General features: G+C 30.2%; 1 protein-coding gene across 2 annotated transcripts in view; it reads left to right on the forward strand.

The window, feature by feature from the left end:
- Positions 1-25060, forward strand: part of LOC129969214 (bicaudal D-related protein homolog) — a 143768-nt gene that overhangs the window by 21394 nt on the left and 97314 nt on the right. The window contains exon 1 of one of the 2 annotated variants that reach the window (XM_056083668.1): positions 19316-19428. The exons of the other annotated variant lie outside the window; for it this stretch is intronic. Within the exon in view, the coding sequence (XP_055939643.1) occupies positions 19414-19428 (15 nt within the window). The 5' untranslated portion in view covers positions 19316-19413. Of the gene's footprint in view, positions 1-19315; positions 19429-25060 lie in introns of those variants that run through there. 2 annotated transcript variants of the gene reach the window in all.

Consider the following 25060-nt stretch of genomic DNA (forward strand, 5'->3'; position numbering starts at 1 on the left):
TTCAAAGCATTTTTGAGTTGTTTTACCCTGACCGATATAACGCCGCAAATATGTTTTTTGAACTCGGAGAGATCTGAAATGTGGAAATTTGTCAAAGTTTCGAGTTCAAAATACTTCATATTTGCCAATTGCTATATTTTATACTTCCTAAGTGAGAAAAAAATTGCATACAGTTTACAATTATTAATTTCATTACCTAAATCGAATTCATTTGCAGATATATAGATAACTTAGATTCTCATAATTGTACCTTCCAAAAATTTAATAGTTGCATAGATATCTTTACAATAACTTGGAAATACAACTTCCATAAATCTACAGCATACGAATATTCTATTCTAACGGGTTTTAATATACCAGTAAATTTATTATATTCGATAACTGCCAGTAGCATTACAATAACTTTTTAAGTTCTTGGCGATTATCAACGTGAAATAGAGTAGTATTTGCGCATGATTGCTGAAGAATGCGCCGGATTTATAAAAGTGACGCGTTTTATAACTCTTATTTTGTACAAGAATACCTTATAAAATATATTTGTTGTTGTTGCCAGAAACGTGACTATCAGCATCTCAGAACAATAAGGCAGTGTTAGTTGCTTCCAAATATAGATGTAGCTTCGTCTGGGGAATAAAGTTTCTGCTCGGAAGTTATGATACAACACAAACATGAATAAAAATATATAATATGGTAAACTATTTTAAAACTATAAATAAGATTTTTTCGAATTCCTAAAATATTTACCATTATAAAGTAGTGTACTAAACGTTATGACTAACAACTGTAAAGACATTTTTCTGATTTGTCTTCATATTTGTCTTTATTTTCTGATTATTTTCGGTATTCTGATGTTAACTTAATTATTGTGATTTATTTTCATCAAAAATTCTAAGAGAGCGAAAACAATAATAGCTTCACATTCAATAAGATTTAAATTTACTTTAAACAAAAAGGTTTCAAAATAATTTTTTAATCTAAATTTCCATTGAAATTCAGCAGCTAACTTGGTTGATCATCAAAGGAATCAAAATTATGACTTTCATATTCTGATCATATATGATCAAATAAAATATTGTGCAAAAACAGATGGCGTTATCTCCTATCACCTCACTTGGATATTTGCAAACTGAAGCGTGTTTTGTGTTTCGTATGTAATTTGTAGTTGTTTGTAATGAATAGAATATAAAATTTAGACATTCTTCCATAGACTGATTGGTGCTAAATTTGATATAGATCTATAATTCAGATCGTATCAAATTTCCTTTATCCAGCTTGTTGTGTTTTTCATTTATCGTGTTCACACGTGAACAGACAGTATTTATACGGTTTTCGCGATAAACGGCAAATAATATTAAAATTATCGCCAACTTGATGACTGATGCCTCGATATTGGTGATCTTGACCTAATCTGAAAATTGCCAAGTAAACTCTGGAATGCAACCATTTTGGCAAGATAGCCAAGCATTTGGCATTTTAAGTATAATGGAGCTTGATGATCTTGGCGTAATCTGAAAATCGCCAAGTAAACCCATTATTTTGGCGTTCTTGGCATAATCTGAAAAATGCAAATAAACCCAATGGCCGTAAAAAAAAAAAGCAGTTGGCGGACTGGGTATAAGTTTGATTATCTATAATCTTTGTGATAAAACTATTGCCTTAAATTTATCAGTTAAGCTCACTGCATTTTTTAAAGATCGTACGGATTAAACGGATAGACAGGTTTCCCTTCGATGAATTTTGTTCGAAATTTAAGAAAATTCTGCAAATAAAATTTCATCCTTTTACTGTTCCATTTTTGAGCTATGTTCGCATACTCATGGACCTTTAAAATGAGCTGATTCAGCATAATTCCAAGATAGAAGTTTTTGGCTGCTGCAATATTTTTTTTATTTTTCATATACTGGACATTAAAAATGCATGAAAATACACGCTTGCATTTCATAATCAGTTTTTCTTGTTTGCTAGTCATTCTGAAGCCCTTAAAAAAATGGGTACGTGTAAAATGCTTGTTCGTTTTAGCATAAATTCCGCCTAACAAAATGCAACTGTCATTGTGGGTAATGACGTTGAATGATATTAATAGCTTCTATCCAATTAGCGAAAAAACTTTTCTCGAAGAACAACATGAGAGCGCCTTGATCTCATGTTGTTGTGAAAAGAAAAGAGAGCTAACTGTAGTAGCACAAAACGCTCTTTTTCTTTGAAGATATTTTTTTTATAAAATATTTCAAGTATACTTTTTTTCTTTGATATTCTATGTAGTACCTTGTAAATAATTATTTGCTTTTATAAAAAGAGAAATGCATGCATCTGGTAAGGTAAGTGAAATTTTTTTTGACATAATAACCGAATTATTTTTTTATTTTTTCTTAAATCTAAAACATTTCTCCTTGGTTTCTTTTGAGAATTGATAAAAGTATAAATTCACTGATGAATTTTACATGGTAATTATTTAGTCACAATTGTTGTCAGAAACTGATTGTGCAGATCACTTAAAAATAAAAACACGATTTTAATTTTCAGTTTTTATGGGTTTCGTGCCGAATTTTTAATTTAACATTCAATTTTAATGATTTTTTAGAGTAATACATTATATTAACACTCTTGATTTGTATACTTGTTAGATCCAATTCGCTTGATAGAGTTTTAAATATGGTTGGACAATTTTAATGACATGAAACAAAATTCTTTCTGTTATGAATTTCTACATCTTCTCACTTATGAAGACTTTTAAAAAATCTTCTTGGCAAGCCTGGAAGGCAAGGGTAGATTCCTTTACATCCAAGTTACTATCTGACAACATAAAATATTGATGTTAGAAACAATTAAAATTGGGGCATGAAAATCACTTTTTAGCCTCTAACTTCTAAGATATTGTAGTTATCAAAACACGTTAAACAAAAAGTGTTCTTATTTATGAGGCTCTAGTTTGGATTTATTTTTCTATCATCTATATTAAGAAAGCTATAGCGAAATGAATATTTCAACCCCACCATCCCCATTTACACACTAATTGAGCTATATGGGTCATTTACGAACTCACCCGAGATTTTTACATTTCTAACCAGTTAACCATGCCAGTTAAAATTCAAATAAAATTACTCTAGTTATTTTGTTCGCAAGATAACATGGGCAAAACGTTTATATGTATATAGGGACCATGATTGGTGAAGAACTGAGGAAATTTTCCTGATGTCTTGACATGAGAACTATTGCAATTGATAGTCTTCCTATAGGAATCTACCTAAAAATATGGAATATTGCCTCTAAATATTGAAATAAAAAAGTCAATTTTCAGGGCTATATGATTAAAAAAAAACACAGCTAACGAAACGCACACATATAGACACAAACACAAAAACATATGATATACAGAACAATATAATCATAAAAAATGTATTAATTATTTGAGTTTTAAATTTTTTATATAATTTTGAAATTATTCTCCTAATATAAAGAATAATTTTGTACAAAGATAGCAACTGCCTGCCATAGATCAGCCCCCTGAGTTTATACAACATGAATATATTGACTCCACGCGCAATCAACGTTCTCTCATGCGAGGACCATTACGAATCTTTTCCCAAGATCGCAAGATTAATCAGGAAATTAATGTACCATACTAAAATAAACTCCAAAATTACTCCCGAAGTCTGTATTTTTAAAATCCGAGTCATTAAAAAAAAAGATGTAGTTACTTGTAACCCAGAACAATGCTTATTATTGTTTGCTCTTTGTTGTTGCTTTTAGAGGAGTGGTGTAGTAATGCTAAAACTTATTGACTGCCAACCTATAATCCCGGACAACGCCCTGTTCAACGCAGAAAACAGGAAAAGAAATGACCCAATAGCGATTCCAACCGAGATTTATGGATCCCCGGAAAGCAATGACAGTTGTTCCGTGCTGAATCTCGTAATCTCACGCATGGGACAAGTGTTTCTCGCATTTCCTGGTCTGGTTTTTCTGGAAAATAAAATTAAGTGTTACGAATGGGTCAAATGTTTCGTCTGGATTCTCTCTGTTAGATAAAATAGCTGATTTCTCGTAAAATCCTTTTTTTCTTTTTTTTAAATCTAGTGTCACATGAAAAATGCCCGCAGCGGCAAGTAAACTTTTCGATGCAATTGAAAAGAATGACAGTCAAGAATTCGCTTTAAAATGGTTCATATCACTTTATTTATATATTTCTAAAATCGTTCTTTTGATGTAGAGTATCTGAATAGGTAAAAATAGTTTGAAATAAAAAAAATTGAAACTAAGCGATACTGTTAATAGTATAATGTAACTTAAAGTTAAAGTAGCAAGCATCTGGAGTGACCTTCTTTAAATTTTCTTATATACTCCATAATAAAAGTGTTTTATGGATAGCTCATGTGACAGCTCGTGAAGACCATGAGTGCTCAAATTTTTATTTTCTGGGTCAATAAAATTGTAAACTTCGGGTAAGATCGTGTAGGCTATCAGTGTTCAGATTTTTATTTTCTGGGTCTTTCAGAAGAGTGTGGTGCTTAGTTATATAGTAAAAAAAAAGCCTAATATGTATTTTGGAAGCTCTTTTTTTTATTAATTGGAATTAAAATTTGATTTTAAAAAATACAATTTTAACGACGAAATCTCTAACCAAATTTCATTGATTTAAGTTCTCTGAGTTGTCTCTTTTACATGAATGCAAATGTACAGACTGAGAGAAGGTCAATCCATTGAAGGGTTTGATTTAAAATGATACATGACTAATCTTAAGATTTAAAATCTGTAAGCCAAATTTTATTAGTCTACTTCTTTACTTTTTGTAATTTATTGCATTCGTCTGTACTGAAGTTGACTGATTTCTTTTGAATGGATTTTGTCCAAAGTTTGGCAGAAATCTAAATATTTGGTGTACATATCAAATTTTATTGGTTTATGTCATAGCATTTTTGAGTTACATACAAATGAGAAAACATCTATAATTCCAAAATATGTTTTTCTTACTCGAAGATCTAAAATGTGAACTGTGATCAAAGTTTTGATTTCGAATCTTTGGACTATTGCAATATTTCTACTCAACTGGGTACAGGCCCATTAGACAACAGCCAAAATACATCACCACTCAACAGTCATATCGTTTGTCTCACCTCCGACTCACTGGAGGGCGAGTCTGAGGTGAATAGCACATAAGCCAGTTAATAACTACGCTCCACGGGCAATTGCTTTAGCATAATGGTTATGTTACTGGACTGCGAATCGCAAGGTCCCAGGTTCTATCCTCGCGCATCTCAAATCGTTAAAGGTATAAGAAAGTAAAAAGTGCCCTCATTTTTCCAAAGAAATCGCAGAATATATATAGGTAGAGCGCTGCAGAATAATGAGTATTTATGGAAAATATCTAAGGAATGATTAAAGAAAATTTTCACATTAAGAATTTTTTTTTGTTTATATTAGTCATTTACTAAACAAAACACAAAGAAGATAAAAATTTGAATAAGTGCATCGGCCATTTGTTTTTGTCAGTCGTAGAAGAAATGAAAAGAAGATAATGAGATTTTAAAGATTTTTTTAAGAGAAGCAACGAATTCGAAACGAAACCCAGAACAATAAAAAAATTTGCCCATTTTTCAAATTTGTGAAAAGTGAGCATTTTCAAAATTTAATAATGGAATTATAAATTAAATGCATGGCCATTTGGGGGCTACGTAATTTCTATAAACGGAATTTTTATTATTTTCTGAAGTTTTTATTTAAAAAGTTAAATAAGCTATCACTAAAGTTAAAAGTTGGTGCAGAATAATTATTAAAGATAACAATATTCCGAAATGCACTCACCGCAGAAACCAAGCAAAAGATATTTACTATTGTTATCACTCATAAATAAAAATAATAATAAGTTATATCCTTTAAAATTTATCTCTGGGTATCTGGAACGAATTAAATATATTCTCATGAGAATTTAAGAATAAACTATGGTTGATTAACGAATCACTCATGAGCATCATCCTAAGACAGATTTTATTTGTTAAGCTGGCGTCCACCATTAGTAAAGAAAAATGAAAACAGCCATTTCAAATTAAAATTCACTAGTTTTAAGAAATCGATTCGATAATAAAGATGCAAGGAAAAAAAAACACAGACAAATATAATTCATTAAAATACATAAATAATTATGCAATTTTTGTGAATGTGTTATTTCTTGATATAATCTTCGTAAACATTGAAATGTTTGTCCCAGAATGACACGGCTTTCATGGTACTGCTGCTTGTCAAATTGTTTGAAGTATTCTAGAATGGTATTTGCTCCTCACGTGCAAGATGTTTTCTCTTCAGAAAATTCTTTAAAGGTTCGAGTTTTGAACTGTTTTCATAAGAATGTGAGGTCCTTGGACTGACTTTTTTCATACTTGGATCATTCTTCTGATTTTTTTTTCGTCCATTTTTAAATGTTTGACACCAAACGTTGATTTCTTGTTAGTTTTAAATGGTCGTCTCATAAAAATATTGCAATATGCGATAAATCTCTCTGATTAATTCTTTCGGCTTGCAAAAATTTGGTAACAGCCTCAAATTTTGAATATTCTGCGATTAGACATCATGTTTTTAATTTCCCGGAAGCTAAACTGCACCTTGTATAAAACGATATTACGCTCCTAAACACATCAAATGATGCAAATCGAGCATATATTGCACATGCGCTGTTTGAATAACAGCCCCCATACCTTTCCATTCGGGTCGCTCTAGAAAAAAAAAATAGTTTTCTCTATTCGTAAGTACATTTAGCTAATAAAACAATGAAATCTGTGATGAATTTCGCTCTGATTAATTCTTTTGGCTTGCAAAAATTTGGTAACTACACACACCTGAAATTTTGTATATTCCGCGATTAAACACACCCCATTTTTTGCTTCTTGGAAGCTTACGAGCATATATTGTATATGCTCGCTTTGTATGAGAGCCACCTATTCCTTTACTATCGAATTCCTTTTTCTACAAAAGAATAGTTTTCCCTATTCGCAAGAAAAAAGGTAGTTCTGCAAATGGTTGATCGAATTTTAAACTCTTTAGTTCCAAATGATTGGATCAAAACAACCCTGGTACAGTGACCGCATTCGTCAATATTATTGGAAAATTAACGCTTGGATAATGTATTTTTACATAATCTCTACTTATAATAAGTTTTAATAAAAATGACACAGATTAATGTGTTAGTTGAAGATAATCTTCAGCTTTTGTGAGTTTGATGCCGGATGATGTCAGTTAACGAGCTGATATCATTTCCCCGAAAGGATTCGTTTTCTTCCCACGCTAATTCTCATTTCTGTCGGAACATGAGCTTTTTATAAAACTTTTATATAAATAAATTAGATTACTTTAAATAATTTCTTATGAAATGAATAATAAATCAATGAATGGAACGGGAAGGAATAGTTCTCTTGAAAATTCTGGAAGCAAAAGATCCGTTTTGTGGCGGTTTAATGGAATCGACTGACGTCTTGAATTATAGGGACACTCAATATGTTAGATATCTTGTCTTTGACTTAGAAAAGCATTCCAGATTTGTCTCGCTTTAGAATAAAATTTTTCTAGCGCTATTTTTTTCCTTATAAGTAAATTGTTCATATTAAAATTTTAAAAACGGATTGTTTCGGTTTCATTTTTAAGAACTTTTCTTCTGAAGAAATTAATCTTTATTATGAAGAAAACACAACTTATTTTACACAACTTAAAAATTTTACTCGCTTTCATATTGTAATTCTTTTTCTCTTCAGTTCCTAATTACCACTGTTAGCGTCATTGAAAAGTGGCGAAGCATCCCGATTAATCTTGAAGTCCGCTTTCCGACTTACAGTTTCGATTTGATTCTTTCTTTCTCGTTTTCTTGAGTATCCCGGTCTAAAATTCAGCAATTCTAGTAACATTAAGCTTAACTTTTTCTTAACTTCCTTAAAATACTTCAAATTTTTTTACAGCTGGCCACCTTCAACGACCATTTAGTTCGTCAGAGTTAATCGTTTCTAAAAATTATAATTCAATAACCTGTGTAACTTGGTTTTAATAGCTTCTTCAATAAAATAGTTTTAAAATTCAAATTTGAATAGACACAAGTATTTTATAATCTATACCTTGTTTTTTCCGTTAGGCTATGCATTTCTCTAATTTGCTGTTTATATCTTTATGATCCTAATTATGTCACAAGATAAGGCAGCAATATTTTGCATTGAATGCATAATTTTTTTCCGTAATTACTTGATTCTGTAGTTAACACATAATTATAAGTACCATAAAATTTCAAAGCTTTTATTAAAAGCAAACCCTAAACTGAAACTTATCGTACATGGGAAAAATAAACTGAATCTTCTGAACTTGATCACCAATAATGAGAGAGAAAAAACCAAACGCAATGTTTATAACAATAATGAAAACAATTTGATTTTCATTTTATCATATTGCCATAAAATATACATAAAATATTTTTAATTGATTAAAAAATAGAAAAAAAATTATACGGGGAATAACTGGTATTATTTAAAAGACATTTCCCGAATTTTAAGATGATGACATTTCTGTACTGTAATATTTTCAAAAGTTATAGTAAAAAGAAATTCTCCAAAATGTAATTAACTTCTACTTAATCAAAATTCTAATTACAATTTCAAGAAAGATTTTTCCCAGATATGTATTCCCACTCATCAAAGTATATGTGTGCTAAATTTAAAAGCTCCAGATCTGGCTTCCATTATACACATACTATAAATACTCCAGTATACACACATATTCATCTTTATTAGTAAGATTATTTCATTATTTTCACCTCCGCAATTTAATCACCCCCCCCCCTTCGCCTCCTCTTGAGCCAACCTCTATAAAGTCCACAATTCAGAAAATCTCGTCGCCCTTAATTGAACGGAGTGAGAAGTCCTGAACCTTCAGGCTTCGCTGCGAGACCTTCAGTTCCAACACCTGTTGTCTCTCTGACTGGCAGATCCCGCGAAGAGTTTGTTTGAAGTACTCGTACAAAGCCATGACAAATTGCATTCCGATTTTCTTTTTGGCAACGGCAGTGAGCGACAAAGGAAAAAACATTCCCGGAAACAAAAGCAATTTCCGATCTGCTCTCTTCTAATTGATCTCGGAGATCTGTGAGCGAACGGAAGGGCAGCTCTGTCACGTGGAACGGCTAAATTGCTCAGAACTGAGGAATTAAAGTTTGTTTTGCTGGACAGCTATAGTTTTAGCCATGAGTTTATAAAGCGCTGCTATTTTTATTTTCACATATCTTATAACTTTAAACGAACAATTCTTGTGCATGTATAAATTTATTCCGTGTATCTCGGAAACGGCAGTAACGATTTGATTCAAATTTTATATTTAAACAAGGTTTTGCTTTTTAAGTTCATCTATCTGATATATTTCCTGAAAAAAAAAGCGATATTACACACAAATAAATAAATATATATATATATATATAACTGTTATGATAAGTATCCAACTTCTGCTTCGAAGTGTGGGCAGTGCAGTACAGTGGTCAGAGCAAGAAGGATGACGCGTGTGTTGCGGGTACCTTGGTTCGAGTCTATATTTTTGCTTTGTTTTTTTACTCATATATTTAATATTTTTGCTTTTTAAATTTATCTATATAAGTATCTTTCGCGAAAAAACGCTCAGACTGCTTCGAATAATATGTTAAACTAAGTGCATTCATGATTTTTTTTTTTTTTTTACTTAAATGAACAGTTTATATGTAGGTATGATTGGAAAATATTCATATGTATGTGATTCGTATCTAAATATTTTTTTCCAAAAAAAAAAATCCCATTATTTTATATTTAAAAAAAGCTGCAGAGCGAATATTTATCTTAAAAATATAACGAAGCATACGAAGATAAAGTATTAATCTTTTTAAAAATTATCTAGACATTTTGAATCCACATGTTTCCGGACGCGGTGAAATCTAAAACAACATTTTTGAGCTTATATCTTTGTGTTCACAATTCAAAAATTGAACTTGCTGGATGGCGGAAACTTCGTATATATATATATCTTAAATATTAATAATAAAAGGAAAAAGATTTATGCCTAATTATGACTCATATCTTGCAATGGAAATGTATCTAAATCACTTCGGCCACTTATACGTAACATAAATTTGGAAACATAACGAGAAAGCAAGCTGAATAAAGTCTCACATTAAGTTTACAGGGAAGGGGGGGGGGGTATCCTATTGAGAATAATCTCCTCAAAACTTTTTCGCATACTTTCTAATACAGGTGTTATCCCAGAGAACGACTTGTATAGAAATGGTGTACAATAATTGCGAAATACTGACCTTTGGCCTGAATTTAGCATTTTTACTGAATCTATCATGCCATCCTAGGCGAATTATTTCGTGCTTAATCTCAGGCATGCGGTTAATAGCATTTGAAAATAGAATTTGTGTTTTAGATGCATTTTTTCTCAGCCGATTGAAGCAAAAACATGGCACAAAACTACACTTGTAGTCACAAAATCGCATACCAAATTTGCTATGTTTAAGTTATTGCTTTTACATGTTTCTAAAAGTCCAGACCCTTCAGATGGTCAATCTCTTAATGGATTGATCTCAAAATTTAATAGATGTCTAGACTATAGATATTAATTCCGTGTATCGAATTTTATTTATCTAGTTTTTTTTCCGTTTGTAGTTGCCGTTTTAAATTATATTCGAATAGCCAAACAGATTTCTTTTAAGCTCTTCTTTTTCTAAAAACTCGATAGACAACTGCAAATTTGGTATAGAGGCCGTGTACCAATCAGATCAAAGCAATTTTGAATTATCTTTGTCACAGCCAGCCAGACGGATGGACATTTTCCAAAAATGAGCTTTTCGAACCCAGTGAGGGCTAAAACGTGGAGATTTGTCAAAATGTCGAGTTCGAATTTTTTGGACGATTACTATACTTTCTCTACATTACATATACGAGAAAGTAAAAAGCTGTCGATCTGAGTCAAATTTCGGATCCAATTTTTTACAGAACAAACTATATTCCTATTAGTGTATATAGGGAAGACAACCTAGAAATGGCTAACGAGTATAATTTGGTATATGATCTTTCCATCATAATTATGAGTCAAATTATGTCAATAGTCCATCAACAGGAATAGCTACCTTCTAAAAATATCACAAATTCTTAATGATTTTAGACTTATTTCCAATTAATAAGCTTTTATCTGGAAAGTTGCATGTTTTATCCGCAAGACGTGCTATTCATTATTTTTCAAAAAGAATCGGGCCAATGTGCATCTTATCAATGTTTTTGATTCCTGTGATCGGAAAGATCGTTGGAATTTTTCTGTTTTTCTCTAAACATGAGTGATGGCCATTTTCTCCTTAATGCTCTTCTGGAAGACATTATATCACTCATAAATTGGTGCTAAATAAAGCCAAACGTCTTTCTTAGTGATAAATATGTGTTCATAGGTTACTCTGACCAGAAAAGTTGTCAATTCTCTTCAATAATGAGTTCTTGACTGATGGATCTGGCTACTTAAGCTATATTAAACAGGATTGATCACAACAACGATGCTAAACCCAATGTGTGATGAACAATTCTAATTAAATCCTGTGAAAATTGAACATAAACTTGTGTGTGTGTTTTCCCATTACGCATTTTCATAATATATATACAGAAGCATTACCATTTAACGATAATTTGATACCGAAACTGTATAAATTGCGTAATTCAACAAAAAGAAACTTTTAAGACTACCTCTACTCTAGAAATCAAACGCTATTAAATTCGCTGAAACCAGGATGTTTCAGCGACGAATTATTTTATTCTGAAAAATTTGTCACTATTTATTTAATTCTAATAAATTATGCTATTTATTTATTTAATTCTAATAAATTGTCACTATTTCATAATCATTAATGTTTAAACTTAGTTGATTCTTGGAAAGCAAAGAAGATTGTTTTCATGGATTATGCAATAACGTTTCTTGATTAAACAGCATTTTGCATTTACAAGAATTGCATTTTTAATTTTCGTTCTTTCGATATTTTGATATTTAACTAGTTTATTAATACAGCTCGATTTGTGTCATATTATGCAATAAGCAGAAATAATTTTTATTATTTTGAAATGTTTCTAAAAACCTATTCTCTTCTCACTGTTGTTTTTAAAAATTCTAGAAAATTTATCTTAAAAAAATAAGTTAATGTTATTTATATCATTACCAGAATTTTCTTAGAAAGGTGTTGTGAAAAGGCCAGTATGAAAGTTGGCTTGCTTATCTTATTATATCATCAATGGATTTGTTCGTTCTACTTTTAACTAAAAATAAGCTACTCTTCCAACCAATGCAACCAAAACATTGATGTTTGTTAGGGAACTTATTTTATCAGTCACCTTCCTTCCTTTTTCTTTTTTTTTTCTTATATAGTTCAATCGACTGAAGTCCAGTTCGTGCTCTTACAAAATTTCCCCCTTTTTTCAATCGTGTTCTCATTTATGGTTTCATCTGTTACAAGCATGTCCACCTTTCAAAAAGAAAAATTGAAATCATCGAATGGAATCAACAAATTATCTAAGCTTGAAAATAAAAATGCTTGAAGCATTCTTTTGAAATATTTCTTAGATAATTAGATCTTCAGATATTTCACTTTGCGGTGAAGGCCATATTTGCCTGGTAATTAAGTCTCAAATCCTCTGTCGAAAGATCAAGATTTCAATTTTTGTTTCCACTATATATATACGTCGTATACATGATCTTTGTGTAATCTCTATATTGGGTAAATTTACTCATGCTGTTTTGCTCCGTGGAATTATGCTTCAAAAAAGAAAAGAAAAAATATGCGTTAAATAAAATTAGTTCTTATCACCAGACCATAGCTCAAAACTACTCCCTCAAAATGATATTTGAAATGTGAACGTTAATCAATCAAATTCATCAAAATGTTGTATGTTTCATGAAGATCCAATAGACATGCCTATTTGTGAAAAATCAGGATTTTATGCAAATCTTTCTCATTTATTTCTGACGAGCTCACATGTTTTTTTGTTTCTACGCTAATATTCACACAGATTTAAGTTATTCACTTCATCGTAAATTTTTTTATTTAAACTTTCCAGGTTTTCTATTCCTTAGAATGTTAAGCGATGGCTATGGAGAATGGTAGAATCTGCAGTTTTCACTTCATTTAGTATTTCATTGACCATAACCGACATAACGCATCATTTCCTTATTGGCTGAGGTTGAAATATTTTTACTCGAAATCACTTCTGAGGTCAGTTACGAATCTTAGAATTGAAGAAAGGACTGGAGAATAGAGTCATATTCTTAAAGGTGGACTTTTTTTGCGTGATTTCTTGCCACATGAAATAGTAATGTAAACCTAACAATTGTAAATGCAGATCCAAAATCGGTTGTTACAATTTCTTGTAGACATCCATGATAGAGTACCGCCACGTTTTTGCATGGTTGGCGCAATTTTGATATACTTCATGGGAAACGAATGCTGTTCTGAAGTTTCGCTAGAGAAAGAGCTCCATAAAATTGTGTAATTTTTTAAATGTATGAAGTATACACACATACACAATATTGTATACATACACAATATATTCTCGTCTGTTTTAATTGAGCGTAATGATATACCGCAAATCTTTGTTTAAGCTATGTGTTCTTTTTAGTAAGATTTAAGCATAGTGCCCGGTTCATCACGAAGTACGCTAAAATTGTACAGCCCGTCCAAAATTGAGATGAGCATTAGTCAAAATTACAACATTTGGCAAAAAATCGCCAAAGAAACTCAACTTTGATGATCAGACACTGTTTTTAAGTCGGGCTCTGTTTTTATTATTGTTTGAAACAGTATTTCAGATAAGTAGACACTTCATTTTTTTCTTAAGATAAATACTGAAGCTTAAATGATAATTCTCTGATAATCTTGTGCATATAGTTTCTTATCATTATAAACTCTCTTTAATTTTTCTTTGAGCGAAAAGATTGTTTCAAAAACTTTTAATCGAGTGGAAACGTTTATATCTTAATTGAATTGCTATTGCTTATTCGAATTTTAATCAGGCAAATGCATTTAGATTTGGTGAAAATTATTATTATTATTATTATTATTATTTTACTTTTTAAATTTATCTTTCTCTTTTTTTTCAATCTATGAATCTAAATTTCATTTTGACGATAAATTTATGCTATTTGCTAAATTTATTCATTCTCTTAACAAGACTATCGAAAAATGTTTACGCTTGATTTAAATAAAACGATTATTAGTTCCGATAAAAAAAACTTGGCTATGATCATGAAAAACAACTCTTTACTTTGTTCGTTTTCTTATTTTTCCAATAAACGAGTGGGCAACAGGCAAATGCAAAAAAGCAAAAAACTGACTTAGTAATTTTCTGTTCCCTCACGAGAAACGATTCCTCCTCAGACGAAAATCAATCGATGACAAGAAAAACACCTGCGCTCGAAAAAACAGGCGTGGGTTTTAATTTTTGCTGACCAGCACTTGGCTTCGATACATCCCTCTTTGGAATAACGTATTGATTAACACGAATTCAAAGATAGTTACTTCCTGTAATTGAAAATAGTAACTTTACTGTGTTATACAAGTTAAACCATTACATTTCTTTTTCAAGATATGCATATAAAATCACAGCTTTCATTTTGAATTTTACAGATGTTTCATATAATATATCAAAACTTTTAAAAATGAAAGCAGTAATACAATATATCTTTTGTGATAGTAATTTTTATTTAATATCCTATTATTCTTTGCAATATTTTTTGAATGCCTTATTCGATAATTTTATTTTCCTATTTATTAATTTTACTGCCTTCCTTGCCTTTTCAGATTTTTCTATGTAAAAATCGCTCACGTTCAAGTATTTTCTATTATTTTAAAATTAATTTATAAATAAATTATTTGAATAAGAAACAATAATCTATATATTTTAAATAACAAAATCATAGAACCTATTTTCCAATCCCAACTACAGATCCGATTTCGCCGCTTTTTGTTTTATATGAAAGCTCTTAATCGGTATTCATATTATCAATATTTACTGGCTATTTATATCTGTGAAAAATCAGAAAAATTCTACTTCAGTATACATTATCAACTTTTACAGAGTTCCCCAGCTTCAACTATTGAATAGATTTCATCACCTTATATTTTATATGAAATCTTATGATCTTTAAATGCATCTACGACGGTTGCCTGCTTCTATCACATTTCTTTAGAAAAATTGATAAAGCAATTCTTTATTGCACATTTGCTATGGGATAAGACACAAATTTGCCCTTCAATCTGAAGCAATGTATCAATTTCACCAGATTTATTTTCATTTGAAAATTTATAACCTTTAGATAAATCACTAATCGCCGCTTTCCGTCCCCAACCCCCTTTGCTTTCCATTTTCAAGAAAAAACCTCGAAATAAAGCCATTATACAGCCCCCAACGTCAACAGCTGAACCAATTATAACAATTTCGTCATTTTGTAGCCAACCAGTCAAAATGCTCTAAATTTATTGTGCGAATATAATTCTCTCATTTAGTGCGACAAGATATGGTTCATCTAAGTTGGATGACCTTAATTAATTAACGGTATTAATATGATGAATAATATCGTGATGTCAACGAAGGTAGCTAATAAATTAACTATATGGATAGGTCAAATAAAGATATATTAAATTATTTAATACTGAAATGAGAACATTCGCCAAAAAAGTTATAGTTAAATAAAACTTTCTCTATCGCTAACAAAAGATACCTCATGAACCAGACTCGCACTGAAGAATCTATTGCTTATTCTTTCCAAATCTTTGTGCTTTTCATGCAATTTTATGTGCTAAACGTAGTCAGACATTTCAGATTTTCTTTAATGTGTAAGCTTTCATCGTAAAAAGTTTTCTGCTATTATTTTAAGTTATAGTATAAATGACTAAGATGTAAAAACAAGACGTTGTTGCACAATTTCTGTGGTTTATTTTCAAGTAGTTTGGGTATTTATGATGTCTATATTAAGTGTAGACGTTAGCTTCTTAATTTCATAATCTATGCTTATAATAAATCTCTCTCTCTCTCTCTCTCTCTCTCTCTCTCTCTCTCTCTCTCTCTCTCTCTCTCTCTCTCTCTCTCTCTCTGTGTGTGTGTGTGTGTGTGTGTGTGTGTGTGTGTGTGTGTGTGTGTGTGTGTGTGTGTGTGTGTGTGTGTGTGTGTGTGTGTGTGTGTGTGTGTGTGTGTGTGTGTGTGTGTGTGTGTGTGTGTGTGTGTGTGTGTGTGTGTGTGTGTGTGTGTGTGTGTGTGTGTGTGTGTGTGTGTGTGTGTGTGTGTGTGTGTCCCCTACAGGTCAAAACGTTCGATCTACAACTACCAAATTCAGCACGTATATACTTTGGAGGTCGGGAATGTGCACCTCGAAGCGATTTTTTTGAATTTTTAATAAGAATTTTAAATGATTAAAAATTAAGCGAAATTTCGATGTTTTCCGCTATAACTTCAGAAAATATTACAGCAGAAATTTGCCTTTTACATCATATTGAAGTTCGAAAAATAATCTTTTAAATGATATTAATGTTTTAACAAACGATTTAAATTTATATTTTTAATGTATTTTTACAAAATAATTTAATCATATTTTTTAACAATTTATTTCACAAAAAAATAAAAAAAATTTAAGTTGCACGAGCACGTTGCACGTTAATAAGAAAAAATTAAGTTTTATCATCGCGTTGCCATTATATTGACAAAAGCTCAAATTAAAAAATAAATTAAATATCATTGTAAATTAAATATATAAAAATGTAACGTTTGGCAAGAATCTGTATGAAATGAAATAAATATACAGCATGATATTTTTTCAAAAGTAAATGCAAAAAATCGTTTTCTATGATGTTTTACAATACCTATATTCCTAATTCAATTAAGTAGTTTTATTTGAGTCAAATACCGTTGAATACGTACATCTTTTCTAATCGTAGTCCAACATATAATTTGAAAGCCTCCAGTACTAGATACGATCTGCTAACAAAATGAAATAAATAATTATGTTTTATGTAAATGGAATCAATAAAAGCTGATGAATTAGGAATTTTACATTTATCCTTTGCTCTTTGAATCATATTTAACAAAATATTCTGTAGACTCTAATATTTTAAATAAAATGAGTTGCACTGCAATCTCAACTAAATCAATCACTAAAGCTGACCAATTTATGAAAATTTCAATATCACTATTCTATAAAATAAGGTGATTTTAGATCACTTCATCGACCGTCTCAAGGAAGCCAATCATCTCCCAGAGTTTCTTAAGAGTGATTGGCCTAGATTATGAAAATATTAATTGTTCTAATATTGCAATATTCAAAACTTAATAAATCGGTCTGATTTCAACGCAGAGGATATAAAAGTTTATTTATTTAAAAGTTGACGTGTCAAGAATATTTAGCAGAACATGATTCCTTAGGACCAAAGGATTATCTGAAATTCAAACTTCATAATTTTTAAAAATATATTTATAAACTGAAAAAAAATATTATTGACAACATTTATATCCTTTTAAAAATAAAGCTAAAAACTAAATTTTTCATTGAATCCGTAACATTTTTGTTGAATAATTCTCTGAGTTATAAATTATAAAAATTATTCTATAGGGCACATAAGACTTTTATGCTGAACGACTCTACGTTCAATTCTCATTTTTTTTTAACAAAAAGGCATTCGTAGATTCACTAAAAAAGTTTTTTTTTGTTGTTAATTGCGGTTTCATCATTTCCACCTTAATTTAAAATTAAAATTTACGGGTGCTAATAGAAAATTAAAGAGCAATGCATAGTACAATGGACAGAACGGCTTAAGGTCTGCGTAATAATATAAGTGAATGACATGATTATCAAAATTCAAAGCTTAAAAATATTTTGCTGAAAAACTTGTTATGAGAACAAATTAAATAATATATTAATTGAATAATTTAGCGAGCATTAATATTGGCTAACCGGCTAGTCGCCAAAGGCTGCTAGTGTGAAATAAACTTTTTTAAGAAAAATGCGTTGCCATCGTTTTAACGAAAAAAATATTTATTTTAATCAATTTCCGAAAAGCATTGGGCATAAGAATATACCACAGTAGAAAAGCATAAATACAAGCAAAGCTGGAGAAAATAAAATTGCAGTCACAGTTAAGCTAATCAATAAGTAGAAAAATAATATACCTAGCAAACAGTTAATGAATTAAAAAAGTATTTTTCAATCTTGTTGTTGCCAATCTGCAACACCTTCAATAAAGAAAAGATCTGACGAAATTTGCAAGAAATGTTTTTATTTGACATAATTTTTGTTTTTAAACAATTCAATTATTTAAAATTAAATTTTAGTAGGTATAAACAGAGAACAACATGCTAAGAAAAATGAAAATAAATTTTAATCAAGGGCGAAAGTAGGCTTAATCATTGCCAGATGAGTATCTTATGTATCTTACCTATGGAAATTGATAACCATGTGTTCAAAAACTATTATCTCACAAAAATGGCTTTTGCATTACTTTAAAATTACTTAAAAATAATACCTTTTTAATGCTTTAATTTTTTCTCTGCATAATGTTTTCTTGACCTTTTAATAAATTTTTAAGTGTAATATACAATTTGTAATGTTACAATGAAATTCACACCCCATCCAACAAAATATTCAATCGCATGCTTTTTCCAATATTAAAATTAAGATTTTAAAAAAATGCTTTTTTTAGTAATTAATTCCGAAGTAGAATTTCACTTCCGCTTTTATTTCTTAATTTATTTCGTAGTTTTTAATTTGCATGTGTTATAATAGGTTTCAATTTATTTTTAATTTATTCAATTCATATTTTTCTATCTTATTAAATAAAAAAGTGAAATTTTTAGAAAAATTTGCATTTTGTATTAATGTTTTATAAATTAGAAAGTCGGTAATCTGGGTGTACAAACTGGTCGCCAAATGCGGGTAGTTACCAGAAAAGTTTTAGAATATGTTATTTGTCTATCTGACAGCGTTCTTTACTTAATTTTGCTCGGAAATATATAGTAAGCATATCAATTTTTTCTTCTTTGCAATAAACGTAATAAAATTTTCGATTCATTGATCATTAAATAAACACTTAGTTCTAAGCTCTAAAAATCACTTTTATTATTTTTGCTGCCAGATTTCGTAAACTTAAAAATAGCGCTGATTTAATTTGCTGTCATTTTGTAATACCGCTTATCTATCAAATGAAAACGAATCCAATTCATTCCAATAATAGTCACGATCAACTTATCTAGCGAAAGATAACTGATCTCATGATAGTGAATGCATCATTTTTTTCCATCATAAAACAGCCGCCAAACTTTTTTGGACAAGTTCAATGAAGTAACATCAGTAATTCGGATTTAGCCTCACAATGGAGTGCTCAGCTTTTTGAAGTATTTTGAATAATCCATGGAAGACTCGGAGGTAACAAGAAATATTTAAACTATGTTTTTTTACAGCTCAGATTATAGATTTATTTGTAAACCGATTTTCATTTAGTGCACAGATTTGTAAAGTAAAAGGATTTTAATTATTTTCATAGAGTTTTAAAGATTGTTTAGAATATTTTTTAATGAATATAAAGTCGTAGAGTACAATTCTTAAGAATTATTAATATCATAATTCTATCATTTAAATTCTTGTATAGTAAAAGTCGGTATTTAAGTAATAAGATAAATTTTTGTATTGTAATTTTTATATTTAGGTAATAAGATCTTAATAAACAAATAATTTTTTTGCAACAATTTTCGTTATTATAATTACGTTTAAAAAAGACTGTATTACAAGCATCTACTATTTATTCTTGTAAGCGTTATTTATTTTACTTAATTCTTCAGCGAAGTAATTAATTTCAATGATATAATTCTTTATTTTGATATTGCAAGATAGGCGTTGAGATGATATTTAAAAATTCCAGTTAAACTGATAAATGATGTAATATGAAATCTCAGCTATCCGACCGATCAATCTTTTTTTCTTTCTCGCTTTTTTAACAGTTCGAGTTCCGGTTATTTTTAAAGCATGACAACGAACCATTCATTGAAAATAACTAAGTGAATGAATAAAATTTGACTTGGTATTTTGTCAGCCGTTTCATAATGCAATTCGTAAAATACATCGAAGAAATATATTATTGAAACGAATATTGTTCGTTTTAATTAATTCGTTTAATAATAAAAATATTTTATTATTAATCTTCAAGAACGGTTAAGTTATTTCTACTTTATATAAAGAAGCAACAAAAAAAAAATAAGTATATATGAATTTTTTTCTTTTTTTTAATTCTTCAAGAACATTTTATTTGAAACATTAAGTGGAGAGCTGTTTTCTAAACAAAAACATATTCTTTTAAAACTTTTTTTTATGCTGAGAATAATATTTAAAAAGTATTGATAACATGGAATAATAAGTTTATAAGTTCTCAGAAATTTTTAAAGTTCCTGAGTTTTTCTTAAAAAATTGTTCTTTTCAATATTAACTCTTTTTATTGAACCTTTCGTCCAGTTCTTGGCGATTTATCTTTGGCATGCAGTTAATAATACTCGAAAAGCGAATTTATATTTTAGATGCTTTTTTTTTCTACCGACTGAAGCCAAAGTTTGACACAGAATTACAACCATAGTCACAAAATTGCATAATCGGATATGTTGACACAGAACTGCAACTGTAGTCACAAAATCGCATACTAATTTTCATATATTTAAGTCATTGCATTTTTAAGCTATCGCATTTACATGCTTGTGAAAGTACAGAGTGACATAAAGTCAACACATTCATGGATTTCGCTCAAAATTGGATAGATGTCTGAACTTTCTCACAAGCTTTATACATCTAATTTTTTTCATTTTGTAGTTACCTTTTTGACTTATACACAGGCAGACTTCCTTTGCCTGGATTTTCCCCAAAATTTGGCGTAAAGATCATATGCCAAATTTTATTTCTAGATTAAAGCATTTTTGATTTATAGCATTCCAGTGTTACAATGCCGAAAATGAGTTTTTCCAGAAATTTGAAATGTTAGAAATTCGTCAAAATGTTCGAATTTTTTGACGATTACAACACTTTTTCTTTGAATACTTCTTATACGAAAAAATAAAAATGAGGAATAACTTTAGAGCTTGTATTGTCTCCCTCACATTTCTCATGTACAGGTTTGAAAAATAAAATAGAAACGTACCGAACACAGACACGTGTCAACAAATGATTAAAGGAAAGACTGAACAGGTAACTGCTTCCGTAAAACCGTCTGCTCTTCGAACATGCATGTTTCCAGCTGCCGGAAATTGCGTTCTTAATTAAATCGTTTGTTCCGAGATTTCATTTTAGGCGGTTTCATTCCATTCGATGAAGATTTTCTGTCCGAATGATTTAAGATTAAACCGGCAAAATTTTTTAAACAATGTAATTAAGTAAGAAGCTGTTAATATTTTTAAAACATTAGTAATTAGTTAAAAGCTGAAACGAAGCGGTCTATTTTTTTTGTGCGATTATAAAATTGCCCATTATGTGAAAATCATGCAGAAAGGCCTACTCGGTTTAATCATTTTTTTTTGATGAATTTATAAAGATGAATTTAAAATATCGAACTTGAGTCTGCTAATATTCAAATACCTAAAGTTTTCCACAACGCTAATATGCAAATATTTGTACTCGTAAATCAATATAAAATACAGTAGCGCAACAAATAACCAGCGGGAATGATCTCCTTAAAACTTTCTCGCATACTCTCTAATAAACTTGTCATGTCAGAGAATGCTTTACATGACATTAATGTACAATAGTTAAACTATTCACCTTTGGCGCGAATTTAGCATTTTCACTAAACCTTATCGTATCAATCTTGGCGAGTTATTTGGCAATAAATTTAGCATGCATTATAGCATCCGAAAATCGAATTTGTGCTTTTAACACTTTTTCTCAATCAATTGGGACAAAAATTTGACACAAAACTGCTCTTGTAATTACAAATTCCTATACAAATTATGATATTTTGCGTTTTTGCGCAATTTTAGTTATTGCGTTTTTGAATTATCGCGTTTATGTGCTTCTGAAAGTACGCAAGTACAGGCAGCCAACACGTTGGCTCAAAATTTGACAAATGTTTACACTATAGATGTTAAATCTGCATACAGAATTTTATCTGTCTAGCTCTCTTCATTTTGTAGTTATCGTGTTAATTTATATTCGAACAGCCGGACAGATGGACTTCCTCGGAACAGATGTTACTCAAAATTTGATAAAAATCTGAAAATGTTGTGAATTTTTGCAAATTTTGTGAATAGTCAATTTTTTTAAACATTAATCCATTACTTCTTCTTGGAAAATGTTTGAATTTTACGTAATTAAATTTTTATTTGGCAATATATATTAGTTTTGAAATGTAAATTGATGAATTAAAATTCTTAAATAATTTTCTTTTTCATTTAATATATTTTCCTGCTCATCACTTACAAACCTTTGTGATTCAAATTTCATTGATCTTAGTGTTAAATGACGCAGAGTAAAAATTATCGTTATTTTTTAATAATATAAAAAATTATTTTTCTTCTCGTAAGAGCATTGTATAAAAATACGCATGAAATGGCTACTATAACCTAATATATGAATCACACTTTTATTTTCGAATAAGTTTCAGGTAGGCCATCCCACTCAGAATTATGATCGAGTTTTGCATTCAAATTTCGATTATCAGATGTTATGTTTTAATTGTTTAATGTTTATCATCAGTCCTTTATAAATTAATAAAGAACTGGTAGAGAGGAATAAAAAAAAGATGATTAATAATGAAGGACAGATGTAAAAGAAAGGATAATATAAGTTGTAAATTACCCTTTCTGGAGAATCATAACGGTCTGATAGCAGTAAATTGATTAGTATCGATTCTGAAGAACAAAGAATTCAAAGTCCGATTCCACAGAAGTACTGCTAGATAGATATTTCTCTGTTATACATTATAATCATAACAGATCAGCGCCGGCGTCCTGACCTAGGGGTAGCGCGTCTTCCCCGTGATCTAGACGTTCCGGATTCGAGTCCTGGTTCGGGCATGGTTGTTCTCTTCCTTGTGTTCTCTCTGTGAGGTGTGTGAATGAGCTCCCCTGTAAAAAGGGGTTGTGCAAAGGGGTTGTGCAAAAGGGGTGTGCTATCTTCATTTGAGCTAGAAGTCAGACTTCTGCCCTCGGGTGCTGAAGTGTCTTTACCCTCAGAAGCTACTGCGCAAAATTTGGCTTAAAATAGTCGCACGACAAAAAAAAAAAAAAAAAAAAAAAAAAAAGAGCAGCAACTTTCCTCTAGTGTGATGAAGTTTGGAAGTGTGTGTGTGTGTGAGAGAGAGAGAGATCCTCTATTATTTGATCACATTTCAAAATTTCGAGATCCACCCTCAAACTCCAATGTAGTTTCGAAATGCAGTTAAGAATTGAAAGGCCTAATTTTATTAAGTAGGTTATAGATTGCATATTATAAAACCATCCTTGTAATTTTACGATTGATATATACGTTGGAAAGACGCTAGAAACTTGATTCAATGTTTCTTATAACGTTCTCCGTCATTGTGAAATAAAAGCCCACTCAAAGACTTTTGTGAATTATGGTCCTATTCGAAGTATCCACCTACGTCCGTGATTAAGAGGCCAAGCAACCGACGAGTAATTGAACCCGATGATTCATCAACTCTGGGCGAGGTTGATTTATTTTTGTTTACAGCACTCCCATTTATCTTGCAAACACTTTATCCTTCCTTCTTTAACTCTCGTGGCATATACTTTGTATTGGTGTTCAAAGCAATAACAGATTTAAATTAAAACATTTCATCATTTTGAAGGAAAAAGTTTGATTTTACGAATGTGTGTTTCATTTATTGAACTTCAGGTCGAGAGATCAGCTGGAAAGACTGGAGGTGGGCAGTAACAGATGTTATTTGGCGGCCCTATGCCATGCACGTTGCGAAATTCATTTCTAAATATACTGGTTAATTTAGTTCCAAATCTCTACATATTTTTAGTTTACATGATATATTATACATTATTATAAAAATAAATATTTTTAGTTATTTAATATAATTTATGATTACGAGGCTCAAGATTACATGTTCTTTACAATATCGTTTAAACAGACATTCAGTGTTTGTTGTAATAATTATGTAAAAGTAGAGAAATATTAAAATAATTTAATCCAAAATACTTAAGAATGTGTTGATATTATCCGAATATTTTATAATTCTTAGAATTTATATATTTTTTTCCAATTACTTATTTTGCAAATAGACTAAAAATAGTTTTTAATCGATCTGTCTGCGGTCCTACAAGATATCTGCTTAAATTCACTTCTGGCGATGGGAAATATGGTTACATCTTGATAAAATTTTAAAAAATGGAACTGTTCCGCCTAATGGATTTTTAAAATCTTGAATCCGTATATTATAAATTTAACAATATTGCGTTATCGATCGTAGGTCTTATTTTTATTTGCTAAATGTTTATATAAATTCAATTCGATCGTAGGTCTTATTTTTATTTGCTAAATATTTATATAAATTCAATACGTAATTCGTAGTTGTGGTGATTTCTTGTTAAAGGATGCTAAGGTCTGATAGCTATGTCTTCTTTGGGATCAGAGAATTACAGACTCGAGAATCAGTCTGTTACGAGATCCGTCACGTGTATTTGGGACCTGGTGTGCGTTAAATAACCATTGCATGGTATGGAAAATATACTAGTATATGGAGTTGTATTACTAGTGCACGTTAAATATACCATTACATCTTAAACCAGGGCATAAAGATTTTTTTAAATGTAGATACAATCCGGTTTTAACGGCAACCAAAAAGCCCCAAGAAAAAATTTCGCCAAATTTTAAAAATATAATCAAGTGCATTATTATTTATTATGAAAAATTTTGAACATGCGAATCGCATGTTAATAGTTTGACGATTGAAATCGCCAAATCGGCGAAATTTTTTCTTTGTGCCTTTTGATCGCCGTTACAACCGACAAATACCTTAATGTAGAGATGGGGTACTAGTACCTCCAAATACTTCATATACTGCTATTTTCAA

The sequence above is a fragment of the Argiope bruennichi genome, chromosome 5 (genome assembly GCF_947563725.1).
Source record: "Argiope bruennichi chromosome 5, qqArgBrue1.1, whole genome shotgun sequence".
In the NCBI taxonomy this organism is placed as follows: Eukaryota; Metazoa; Arthropoda; class Arachnida; order Araneae; family Araneidae; genus Argiope; species Argiope bruennichi.